This window comes from Cervus elaphus, chromosome 18 (assembly GCF_910594005.1).
Source record: "Cervus elaphus chromosome 18, mCerEla1.1, whole genome shotgun sequence".
NCBI classification, from domain to species: domain Eukaryota; kingdom Metazoa; phylum Chordata; class Mammalia; order Artiodactyla; family Cervidae; genus Cervus; species Cervus elaphus.
In genome coordinates, this window is record NC_057832.1 from 118,585,121 (window position 1) to 118,597,737 (window position 12,617).

The window sequence follows — 12,617 nt, forward strand, 5'->3', positions numbered from 1 at the left end:
GCAGGTTCTTTACCACTAGCACCACCTGGGAAGCCCATTAGAATAAGCAGTCAAAGATAAGATCTCTTTTATAACAGCAACAAAATCTGAAGTATCTAGGAAATGACCAAGAATGCACAAAATCTCTATAAGGGAAAAAAAAAAAAGCTTTAAGCTAATAAAGGGTGCAGAAATAATCTGATAAATGGAGAGTCACTCCAGACTCTCAGAAGGGACAGATATTCTAAAGATGTCAATTCTCCCCCAAATTAGCCTATAAAGCCAATCTAATTCCAATCAAGATTCTAGTGGCGTTTCTCTTCCCAGGAACTTGATAAACTTTCTCTAGAGTTCGTAAACGAGAAGATAGGTCCTCAAATATGTGTGTCAACCTTTCAAAAGAACAAGGAGGGGACTTCCCTGGTGGTCCAGCGGTAAAGCATCCACCTGCCAGTGCAGGCGACATGAGTTCAATCCCTGGTCCGGGAAGATTCTACATGCTGCAGGGCAACTAAGCCTGTGTGCTACAACTACTATGCTCTGCAACAAGAGAAGCCACTGCAATGAGAAGCCTATGCACCTCAACTAGGAAAAGCCAATACACAGCAACAAAAACCCAGTGCAGTCAAAAATAAATAAATAAAATTTTTTTAAAAAGAAGAACAAGGAGGGAAGATTTGCCTTTCCAGATACCAAGACATACTAACTGCCATACTTTTAATGGGGTTTTGATTCATGAACAAATAAATACTTGAAACAAGAGAGCTCAAAGACAGACCCATAGATATATAGGGAATTAACCAGTGATAACAGTGGCCCCACAAAGCAACGGGAAAGAATAGGCTGTTTACTGATGTGTTGGGAAAATTGGCTCAGCACACGGAAAAAAAAATACAACTTGATCCCTATTTGACACCACAGACAGAGGTAGGCTCAGGATGGATTAAAGACTCGACTGAGTCTTTAAGTGAAGAGAAGAAAGTGTAGATCTTTGCAGTCTCAGGACGGTGAAGGGTTTCTTAAACAAAACTTCAAAAGCATAAAGAAAGCTAGAAAGATCTGTGAATTTGCTTGTATCAAAATTAGGTATCTTTGTTGGATAAATCTGACAGGACTAAGTAAGAGCAGATACTTGCAATATCTTGAGTCAACGGGGATTAACATCCAGCACACGCACTGAATATTTAACTGTATGCATTTGTATTTCCAGAATCCATAAGCAACTCTTACAAATCAACAAGAACAAAAGACAGCAGCTTCACGGAAACGTGAGCCCAGGATATGAGCAGGCAATTCACAGGAAAGAAACCGGAACAGTCACTTACAAGATGCTCGGGACTATGCTCAGGACTCGCATGAAATCAAAGAAATGCAAATTAAAGCAGTAAGATATCACTTTCACCTATTACACTTGCAGAAATTAGCAAGGTGGCTAATGCCAAGTGTGTCAGAGATGCAGGGGAATTCTATGCTCTGCTTAGGAGGGTGGTGTTAGCTGCAGCCCTGCTCACACACAGCCTGACAGTGCTGGGTTGAATTAAGTGTCCACATACCCTGTGATCCAGCAACGCCACTCACTCCTGGGGATAAATCCCAAAGATGTTCTCACGTGAGTCCAAAAGGGGCCATGCGTGAGGATGTCCACTGTAACATCCTTTATTGGGACAACCATAGAGACCTCCCCAAGAGAGGAGACAGGTAAAAGGAGGGAGGTGCACGCCAGAGAATACGGAGCCCTAGACTCAGTATCAAGCAGCAAGCTGGCTGGACTCGAAGGCGGACTCCCGGGCAGCAAAAGTGAACACCAGAATACAATATACAGCACATATCATTTACATAAATTAAACCTATACGCAGCCAGACAAAACACACATTCTGCAAGAACATATGCAAGCAACACATTCACAGGAAGTACATTTGAATGGCTGCCTAAGGGAACGGTAATGGGACTGGGGACTGAGAAAACAGGAAAAGAGGGAGAAACCCACGAAAAGATAAAGAGGAGGGACCTCCCTGGTGGTCCAGTGGTTAAGAATCCACCTCCCAATGCAGGGGGACACAGGTTTGATCCCTGGTCGGGAATCTACATTTTGTTCTATTAACCCAAATTTCCTGGGGCTCTGGGCCTACTGCAGCCCAAATGGCCGCCTGGAAGTGAGGTGGGAATGGACTCCGGTCAGAAGCGGGGATGGAGGGGTGCAGTCAGCGAGGGCTTCCTGAAGGTGGCGGCTGGGGGTGGGGGTGGTGTCTCAGCACTGGGAAGAGAGAAGAGTCTGAGACAGATCCTGGAGGGGGAGGCCCTGGGAGGGGGCAGGTACAGGGGATGGTGGACGGGGCTCGAGGAGGACAGGGTTTGGGGAGGACAGGACAGTCGAGGCTTGGTGCCTGGCAGGGTCAGGGTGGGCAGGAGAAGGCAGCCGTGGGGCACGAGGGGGTCTGTGCACAGGGCGCGGTGAGGAGCGTACTGGGGGCGAACCAACAGGCTTCACATCAGGAGGGGCACAGAGGTCAAGGCTGGGGGTCCCAATCCTTCTAGGCCAACGTGATAAGCCAGGCTGGGGCGGGGACCCAGTGCCAGGGCCTGGATGGCCCAGAGGGGCAGTGGGGTTCTGTGCTGGGCAGGACTCGAGTGGAAAGAGGAAAATGACTGGAGTTCCCACTCAGGCCCCTGCCAGCTGCCTAAGTCCCCTTAGCTTTTCTGAGTGAGTCTGGCACCTGGGGAGGACCCTGCTAAGAACCACCTGCCCACAGCCTGCATCCCAGCTTGCAAATGATAAGTGCAGTCACAACAGCAAGGGTGCCCACGATACTGCCCCCTGCCCCAGCTCGGCTCCCCCCATCCAGGCCTCCTGGGTCCATCTCTGGGAAGACTGAGAATCCCCAGATGCCATCCCTGTTCCCCAACAATGACCACGGCCCCCCCCCCCCCCCCGGCACGGCAGGACTGGGGGATTCATTGCTCTCGGTGGCCACCTCTACCTGGCCCACCTTCCTCTGGCTCTGACAGCCTCCCCATCCTCTTAAAAGACCCCTCCCAGCCTCAGCATTCTGTTATTCTAAGGCTCTTCACAGAGGGAGCCACCGTGGCCTAGAGATGGGAAGTGACTTGTCCAAGGTCACACAGCCCGCCTACAACTCAGCCAGAGTCATTCAATCATTCATTTGTTCAGCAAGCAGGAACTCAGCTCCCCCTGTGCAGGAGACATACAGTCACAATGGAGCACAAAAGAGGCCGCCGTCTGCCCTCCCGGAGCTTACAGTCTAGAGCGGGGGAGTCGGATGCAGCAGCCTCACCCAGAACTGTGAGCTGGGGACATGGGGATTAAGGAGAAGTAGATACTGCCCTGCCCGCAAGGTGCTTCTAGTTCAGTACGCATGAGACAGAATTCGGAGAGCGGCCTGATTGAGGCCCACCACAGGTCACAGCGTGGAGCTCTTTATGGGCCCTGGGCTAGGGACAGGAAGGGACTTCAGGGGGACAGTGGTTCACCCCGAGCCTCCCCCATACTCATCACTCATGCCAGGCATCCTTCTGCGCCCCCTCTTCCGACCCTGACCCCATGGCAGGGGGGAGAGTGTCAGTGAAAGTCTTTCACACGGAGGGAGAGCCGCGTCCACACGCCTCCCTGCTTACAGGGCAGGGGTGACACGAGAGAACGTCTTTATAAAGAGAAAGGTTCGCTCTCCACCCAGGCGAGCAGATCCAAAGGGGGGCCTTCCAAGCCCCCTCGGGATGATGTTTAACTGTGAAAAGACCGTCTCGGGCTCTTTGAAGCCCCACCTCCCTGGAAGCCACCTCCGGGCAGAGAAGAGGCTGAGGCTCACCCTGTCTCACGCCCCCAGGCTGGCCCTCCTGCTGCCCACGGCCCCCCTCCCCAGAACCCAAGGCCACCGTCAAACTCTGCTCCCATCCCAGACGCGCTCTGCACAAATATTTACATAGTTCCTCTCGGGGGCTCCAGCAGACACAACACGGAGGAGCCGCCCTCCCGACACTCTCCAGACCCCAGAAGAGGCCAGGAGTGGCCCACGTCCTCGGTGGAGGCAGGCCCGCCTGGCCCCCAGGGTGGGGCTGGGACACGAAGCCCCCCACGCAGGCCAGGGCACCCTGCTCCGGCTCAGGAATGATCTCTGTCTGGAGCCAGGGAGGGAAAGCGCTACTGGGCTCTGACGCAGCCCCCCTGCCCAGCTCCCAGCCACCACCGTACAAGGGCCTCACCTGCCCAACTCCAGCCTGACCCAGGCCCTGATCAGAAGGCCCAAGGTGGAGGGGGGCCCCCAATGGCTTCCCCAGCACCCCAAGAAAAGGGCTGTCTATGTCTAACCTCACCCTGGTCTGCTCCATCTCAAGGACACAGAACATACACCTGGGCACCAGCCTCCATCTGACCTGCCTGCCAGACTCAACCTACCCCAGGGCTCCCTCATCAACTACCCTGAGTGATGGGGGTCTGGGGACCTGAGGATCGCAGCTTGGAGGGGACAGGATGGCAGGGAGTGAGTGTCTGAGATTCAGGCCATGATGGAGAAGGAGGTGTGTCACAGTGAGGAGTCGGCCTTCAGGGACCAGGGAGGAGGTGAGTGAAATGGCCCGGGATATGGCTTCCCAGGTGGCTCAGGGATAAAGAATCCACCTGCGGTGCAAGAGACGTGGGTTTGATCCCTGGGTCGGGAAGATCCCCTGGAGGAGGAAATGGCAACCCACTCCAGTACTCTTGCCTAGGAGAATCCCATGGACAGAGGAGCCTGGCGGGCTACAGTCCACAAGGTCGCAGCAGTTGGACATGACGTAGCGGCTAAACCACCACCACGTGGCCAGTCACAAGAGGCCCAGAGGAAGTGTCACTGGAGCTAGGAGTGCCTGCACAAGCACCTGGGAAGCTGAAGTGTGAGTCTGGGGACCGCAGATCAGTAGGCACGGGGCCACCCCTGGGGTTCTGGCTCGCCACGGGCTCTGGGGACCCTGGGGAGCACGCTGGCCTGCTGGCCCCCACCCCTCCCCCAGCCCACAGCTCAGCTGTTGCAGTGGGGGCCCTCTGACCCTGTTACCATGACAACCAGCCTGCAGCTGGAGTGAAGAAGCCGACAGACTCTTCTCTAGAGACACCCCCATCCCCACCCACGCACAGGCTCCCGGGGACACGGGGACACGGAGACCAGGCCAGGACAGACAGAGAACTTGGAGCGCCGAGAGGCGGAGGCCACCAGGGCAGAGGGACAGAGGCAAGGAGGGAGGCTCCAGGGTGCCGAAGGGAGGAGAGAAAGACAGCCGCCGGGGGGAAGGAGACAAAGACCACGGGGACAGGGCCGGCAGGCGGCAGAGACAGAGAGGCAGAAACAAAGAGCTCGGCGGACAGAGCAGGGCCGTGCTAGAAGGGGCCGCGGCCCTCCCAGGGTGGCCTGGAAAGGAGGCATGACCAGCATCGCTCCCTGCCCAGGTAGCACCCCGAGCCCGGGGTGCGGGTGCCGGCCACCTGCCCGCCCTGCGCTGCTGGGCCCTGCCCCCAGTTCGGCCTTAATCCGCGGCCTGCTGTGAAGGGGCATGGACACACAGCCAGAACACCCCCAGCACCCCGTGTTGCTCCCCGGCCCCGAGTCGGGCCTCCCCACCTCCCAGCAGTCCCAGCAGCTAAATAATGGGGCTGTCTGGCTCAGGGCCTTGACGCTACACAGAGCTAGGCTCGAGGCACCGACAAAGCACAGCTGTCCGCAGGGGCGCCTGCCAGCAGGAGGCCCCACCCCTCTTCCAGCTACCCACCTCCCTGGGGCTGGAGCCCAGGGACCCACTCTGCCCTGGCCAGCCTGGGCAGAGACCCTGAGAAAGGCCTGAACAGAAACAAGAGGCGGCACTGGCCTCTCCTCCGCTGCCCATGCACCAGGCTGTGAGCTCACGAACAACACGCACACGCGGCCCAGCTCAGGCATGGAGATCTGCCCAAGGGGCTGAGCAGAGGGACCAGGAAGGGCGGCAGAGGAGACCTGCCTGCACCCTGGGCCCCAAGTGCCCGGACAGGCAGGGGCCCACGTGACCTGAGGGCCCAGGCCGGGCTGTTGGCCACCAGGAGACACCTGATCCCCATGTAAACTAGTGAGGGCAGAGAAGGGGGCAAGCAGGCAGGGAGGGCTGGCAAAGAACCTTCTGGGTCACAGCCCCAGTTGGAGTAGGGAAATAAATGGGGTGGGGAAATAACTTGAACTTGGGTGGGAGGCCTGTTCCAGTCCTACTGTCTCCTTTGATTCGCAGGTAACTTGACCCTCTGCTTCCACAGTTTTTCCATCTGTAACTTGAGTGGGCTGGATTAAGTGATCCGCAAGGTCACCCAGATTCCATGATAGCACCTCAGCAGAAGGGGTCCCAGGGCCATCCTCTCCCAGAGGCGGCAGCCTGGGGCAGGAGGGATGGAGGGCCAGCTCCTCACACACTACGGCGAAGACACTTGGTGTGCCACGGAGGGGCCCAGCCGGCACGCAGTCCCAGAAGTAGAAACGGGCCCAAGGCAATAACCAACTTGGTCCACACTGCAGAATCTCCAGTGTGAGTCCCAAACCCAGGACTTACATATTCACATTCTTTTCATGACACTAGCGGTTTGCACACTTTCCAAATAAAAGTGTGCATGCCACAACAGGTAGTATATATAGATACATCTGTAACTACTGTGTGTCATTTTCCACACAGGACAGCAGAGCAGAGTGGACAGGGATCTGATGGGACAGACATGGTTCCACTCCCAGCTCTGCATCCTGTAGGAGAGTTTCTTGGTGATGGTGGTTTAGTTGCTAAGTCACGTCCCACTCTTCTGACCCCACGGACTGGAGCCCACCAGGCTCCTCTGTCCATGGGATTCTCCAGGCAAGAAAACTGGAGTGGGTTGCCATTTGCCTCTCCAGGGTCTCTTTCCAACCCAGGACTCAAACCTGGGTCTCCTGCATTGCAATCAGATTCTTTTATCTCTGTTTAAGGAAAGTTTCTTCATTTTCCTAAACTTCAGTTTCCTTATCCCACAAAGTGGAGAAAAACTAGCATCTACTTCCCAGCCTTGTTGTGAAGATTCCACAAAAGAGTGCAAGTGAAACAGTCAGCCCAGGGCCCGGTGCATAGAGAGCACCCACTGACATTAACTAGTACTAGATCGCCAGGCAGATAGATATAAAAAGCAGACCTGCTCACCTGCTCTGATTAAGGTTCTGGGGAGATGTGAGTGAAGAGTCGGAAGGAAGGCCCTACCTTCAGAGTTTGCATCTAATTTTCCCAGCCCTTGCCTCCCAGCCAGCGTGCCCATTGTGCTGTCAGCAAACCCTCTTCTACGGGTCCCTATAACCATATGCCACTCTGATTCTGTCCAGGGATCTCACAGCTAGGCACACTTGTGAAAGTAAGACCATCTGGGGACCTAAGCCTTTGCAGGGCAGTCTTAGTGAACCCTGAGCAAAAGCCAGGGGCACACAGGGGCTACTGGCTCAGTCTGCCCCCAGCGGGGGTGACAGAGAATGCTTTCCGCAGTGGGTAAGCAGGCAGTGAGTGGGCAGGAACCTCTGGTCTGGTACCTTGCCTCGTCTCCAGACCTTGCTTCATCCGGCTCCCAGGGGTTCAGTAAGTGCTGGTCACACACACACGGGACAGCGGCACTGTGGGCAGCCCAGCGGCACCATCTGGAGCCCCTCCCCAGCCCCCTGCTACCTGCAGGTCCCCCAAAGCCTTGCTGCTCTGGCCTCCCTGAGCAGGGCTCCACCCGGCCAGGGCAGGAGCGGGTGTGGGAGCAGTCCCGCCCAGGGCTCTGTTTATCCGCTCTCCGGAAACCCAGAGCAGCTGGGCGGGGAGGCGGTGGCTGAGCAGAGACACCTGGAGCAGGAAGGGGTGCAGGGCGGGGCGCTCAAGATGAGACAAAGGGAACTGAGGTTGTGGGGAGAGGCACACACCTCCCACCCAGGTGAAGCTCGGAAGAGACAGGGGACGGGAAAGAGTCGGCTGAGAGCCAGCCAGAGTCCTGCAGCCCTTCCCCGCCTCGCCTCGAGGACAACGCCCAGACCAGTCACCTGGCAGGGACTAGGGTGGCTGGAGGCCTGTGGCCGGAGGTCAGCGCCCAACCACCAGCCTGGACTTTCATTACCTCCGTCCGGGCACGCATATTGCCATCCCAGGGCCGCGCCGTCAAACTAACCCACTCAGCTCAACGCGCCCACATCTGCCCAGGGAGGAAGGAACCAGAGGCGCCAGGCCACAGACAAGCAGCCCCCTGGCCACCCTGTAAAACAATCCCAACCTAGTACTTGAGGCCAAGAGATCCGGACCGCCCTGCAGCCCGCGCCTCCCACCCGGCGCACCGCACAGGTCCCGGCTGGGGTCACGCCCACCCCCAGGCCCCGGCAGAGGTCAACGACCGGGACTCCGGCCAATCTCTGGCCGCCCCTCACCCACCGGCCCCGCCCCCACTGCCTTCCAGCCCCGCCCCCGCCGCGGCCCCGCCCCTCGCCGCGGCCCCGCCCCGCCCCAGGCCTCACCTACCATCTTTCCGGTAGAAGGCGATCTCCACTTTGCGCTCCTCGGCGCCCAGCAGGGCCTGCGCGATCTGCGCGGCGGCCCGGCGCTGCGTGCGCGGCCCGTGCAGGAAGTCGCAGGTGCACGGCCGCTGCATCACCTCGGCCCGCGAGTAGCCGCACAGCTCGCAGAAGCCGTCGTTGCAGTAGATGACAGCGCAGTTCTCCACCCGAGCGTTGGCGATGATGAACTTGCGGCCTGGGATGGAGGAGGGGGGGCGGGGATAAGCGGGCACGTGAGCAGGGACCCCTGCCCCCCGGGGTCCCCAGCCCTTGCCCGCGTTCTCTTGTCACACCCAGTTGCCCTCCTGGGGACTCCCCGCCCCAGGAAGCACAGCAGGGCCTGGGGTCCCCAACAGGGGACGAACGCAGCTGTGCCCCGACACAGGTGCCTCGGCCGGCCCCGGCCCGGCGGCGCGCCCCCTTCCCCCAGCCGCCTGGCCCGCGGGCTGGCTGCGTGGCTTCCCCGGGCAGACTGCCAGCAACCCGCCGCCCCCTCCGCGCGCCCGGGGCCGAGGCCAGTCTGGGCGGGTGTCGGCAACGCGTGTCAGCAGCCGCGGCGGAGGGATAAACACTGGGCCTGGAGACGGAGCCTGGGAAGGGCCAGAGATGGCGGCCAGCGTTCCCTTTTGCACTGGTTCTGGCTTCTCTTCCTGACCCCGGCTCTCTAGACTTGGGGAGGGGGGGCACTCCCTAGGCACTCCCTATCCCAGGGATCCCTAGGAAATCACTCCTCCGAGTATTAGCGGCCCCTGCCAGGTCAGCACTTCCCGGGACTTCTGCACCCCCTCCAAGGGCAGTCAGGGACTGGGGAGTGGGCGCACGGAAAAAGACGCTGAGGAGGGAGATACTACCACGTGAGCACCTCAAATCCCTTCTCTCATTTAATACTCTTGACAACCCCATCATTATCCTCGTTTTGTAGGTGAAGAAGCGGCGACTCCAAAGAAGTTCATGCCCTCATCTTGCAGCCTGTAAAAGCTAGAGCCAGCTTTTGAACCTAGGTCTGGCAGAAGGTGAGGAGTTAGCGGAGGGTCATGGGCAGAGGCCCAAGGTCACAGGGAGCAAGGAAAGGGACCTGCAGCTCCAAACCCCGAAAACACCCAGAGCCCAGGGTCCAGAGCCCAGGGCCAGCCAGCATGTAAGCAGACAGACCCCGGAAGGGGCTTTCCCACCAGGGATGCGAGGCTTTCCCCACTTTGGTTCCATCAAGGTGACGTGCCCCAGTGGACCCGCTGCCGCTAGACTGGGCTCATTTCCTCCACACCTGCCCCAAGAGCCAGGCTGGTGGGTGAGCAGCAGGCAGGCAGCGGCCCCAGCTTGTGCCAGGAAAGATGCTCTAAGGATAAGAGCTTTTTATAAACACAGAAGTTTCCGGCCAGTTTAGCCTTTAATGCTGGGGCTTTCAGTAGCAGTGGGAACCCTGCCCCCTCCCTTGCCAGTGGGCACAGCCCTCAGGCTGCAGCCCTGGGCGATCCCATGGGCAAGGCTCATGGGCTGCTGCATCAAGAGCTGGCCTTCTCCTGCCTTCCTCCCCTTGCTTGCCCTGGGGCCTCCAGGAAGTTACTTTTTGAAGTCAGGTCATCTTTAGGTCAGTTCCCTGCCCCCCCCCCCCCAAATTCCCAGGCAGCCCTCAACCCTAGAAGGCAGGGCGCCCTCTCACAGGAAATGACCCCTGACTGAACCTCCAACTCCACCTGAGCCCAAGGCAGTCCTGGGTACCAGCCCCACACGCAGCAGCTTCGGCGACGGAAAACCACCTGGCCCCCACTCCCAGGCCTGGAGAGAAGAGCCAGTTTCTTCGAAGGCAGTCCCTACCCACCCACCCCCCTTCCTTCACTGAGCTCCTGGAACCATCGAGACAGAAAGGACCCGAAAGGCCCCTTTGGCAGACCCCCCTACTTCCCAGATGTGGAAGAGAATCACTCAAGGTCACATAGCAGTCAGTGGCAGAGATGGGACCGGAAGGCAGGCCCCCAGCTCCCAGCCCAGCTTCTTCCCAAGCCTCCCGAGCCTGTGAGAAGGGAAGACCTGGCCCCAGTGCCCTCCACCACGGCAGTCTCCTCCCCCTAAGGATCATCGTGTTCCTCCGCTTCAGACAATGCTGCCCATCGAACTGACCCCTCCCTTCCCCCACCTCGATTACAAGCACACGTCGTCCTGTGCTCACAGGGTCATAGGCAAGGAATGTCACCCGCTCCCAGGGCCCTTGGCAGTCACACCCACCACGGCACATGCAGCCTTGGGGACAGACACAGGCATGCCAGGAGGGTGCAAACACTCACACGCAGAACGTTCACCTAGCCTGGGACACTTTTGAAAACCTCTTCTACCAGCCGGCATTAGGGCTGCTGTAGTCCCCACCAAGGGGCTCAAGACAGAGAAAAAGCAACACAGGGTCATTGCAACACAGAGCCTACTTAGACCCGCAAAAACCTAGCCTGGGTCCTGGCTCCCTGTCACCCCCAAGGCCCAGAGCTCACAGCCTGTCAGATACCTCCCCACTGCCCATGCAGAGTCGAACTCACGGGTGACACACACACACTCCCAAGACCACATGAGGCGCTGACCCTACATGCTTGGCTTTCAGTCTCCAGACGCCACCAGCACCTGCACAGAAGGTCCCACAGTTCCGCCAGGTACATTCTCCTGTTCTCGGTCCACACAGCCCCATTCACACCCAGGCCCCCAGAGTTAGATACCTGCACACTCCCATCCTACCTCCCTTCCCTGCACACTCAGGGTGTCACACTCACACACTCCCCCCATCGATCGATCGCAGTCTAACCTGAGCCTCCTGCTGCGTGCCCCAACCCCAGGCCCCTTGGCCCCAAGCCCACGGCCCCCCTGCACCAAGCCCGGCCCCTGCGACCCCCGGCCAGGGCCTTGGGGTCACCAGCCACCACAGACTCACTTGCCGGCTGCAGACGGCCCGGGCACGCCCCCCCATTGACTCTCCAGGAGAGCTCGGCCCGCCCCCAGAGACCCCTCCCCGTTGGCCCCCTCCCCCACTCACTCTGGCCCTCAAACTTGCGGATGATGGTGTCCAGAAAGGTGTTCTGCGGCGCGACGTGGCCCCTCCGCACCGGCATCCTGAGCCCATGGGCGGGCCGGGCGGGCCCCCACCCACCCCGGCCCGGCCCGGCCCAACACAGGCTTCGGGTGGCCCGGCCCGGCCGTGGTCCCCGCACCCCGCGGCCAGGCAGAGCACGGGCGCGGCCCGGACTGGGTTGCGGGCGCGGGGTCCCTCCGCTCGGCGCCGGCTCTGGACCGCGGGCCCGGCCTGAGCTCCGGCAGCCCGCACACCTGTCTGCCGGCCCCAGCCCGAGCCGCGGGCCCCGCTCTGCCGCGTCCCCGCGCTGCGCTCCGCCCGCCCGAGCGCGCCGGGCTCCCGGCTACCGCCCGCCGCGCCGACAGCCGCTCCGGCGCCCGCGGCTCGGGCTGCGCCTGCGGCTCGGCCCGGCCGCGGAAGGGTTAACGCGGCGCGCGCCCCTCGGGCTCCGGCCCCCGCCTCCCGGCCCCCCTCCCGCCCGCCGCGCGCCCGCAGCGCCTCCCTCTCCCCCCACACACCCCGCGCGCCCGCCCTTCCCATTGGCTGAGCCGCGCCGAGGGCTCACCCCCACCCCAGCCCCTCGCTTAGCCCCGGAGCCCCCGGGAGTCGCGCGCCCCAAGAGGGGGAAGGGACCTTTAGGCAGGGGAACCGTGAGGACAGGTGCGAGGGCCGGCCTTGAGGGCGCCAGGGAGGGGGTGGGAGCGGGGTGGGGGGGTCCGCCCCCGCCCAGCTCTCTCCTGGAGGGACTGAGGGACCTGACCTCTCCCCTAAGGGAGAGGACCGGCCCGGACGCCCGGGTCCCCCACCTCACCGAGCACCCGCTCGTATACACACGGTGTGCGCCCAACGCCCGCTGTCGGCGACACGGGCGAGGCCTGGGCCCTGGGGCGACGAGGCCAGGGTCAGGGGAGACCCGAGAAGCGTGAAGGGCCAGACAACCTGGAGGCCTCCCAGCCACCGAGATCTGAGATAAGGGTGCGTGAGATTGGGGGGTAGCCCAGGGTAGGGGCGCTCCCCAACACACACACACACACACACACACACACAC

General features: G+C 60.2%; 1 protein-coding gene across 2 annotated transcripts in view; it reads right to left on the reverse strand.

Moving 5' to 3' along the window:
• The window catches only part of KCNH2 (potassium voltage-gated channel subfamily H member 2), a 36,016-nt gene extending 23,981 nt beyond the window's left edge, over window positions 1-12,035 (reverse strand). Inside the window, exons 1-2 of one of the 2 annotated variants that reach the window (XM_043872710.1) lie at window positions 11,534-12,028; window positions 8,486-8,716 (exon numbers count right to left, since the gene is read on the reverse strand). In XM_043872710.1, coding sequence (XP_043728645.1) covers window positions 8,486-8,716; window positions 11,534-11,609 — 307 coding nt within the window. In that variant the 5' untranslated portion in view covers window positions 11,610-12,028. Of the gene's footprint in view, window positions 1-8,485; window positions 8,717-11,533 lie in introns of both variants that reach the window. The other variant, XM_043872711.1, reaches the window with a different exon arrangement.
• Window positions 12,036-12,617: the final 582 nt, after the last annotated feature.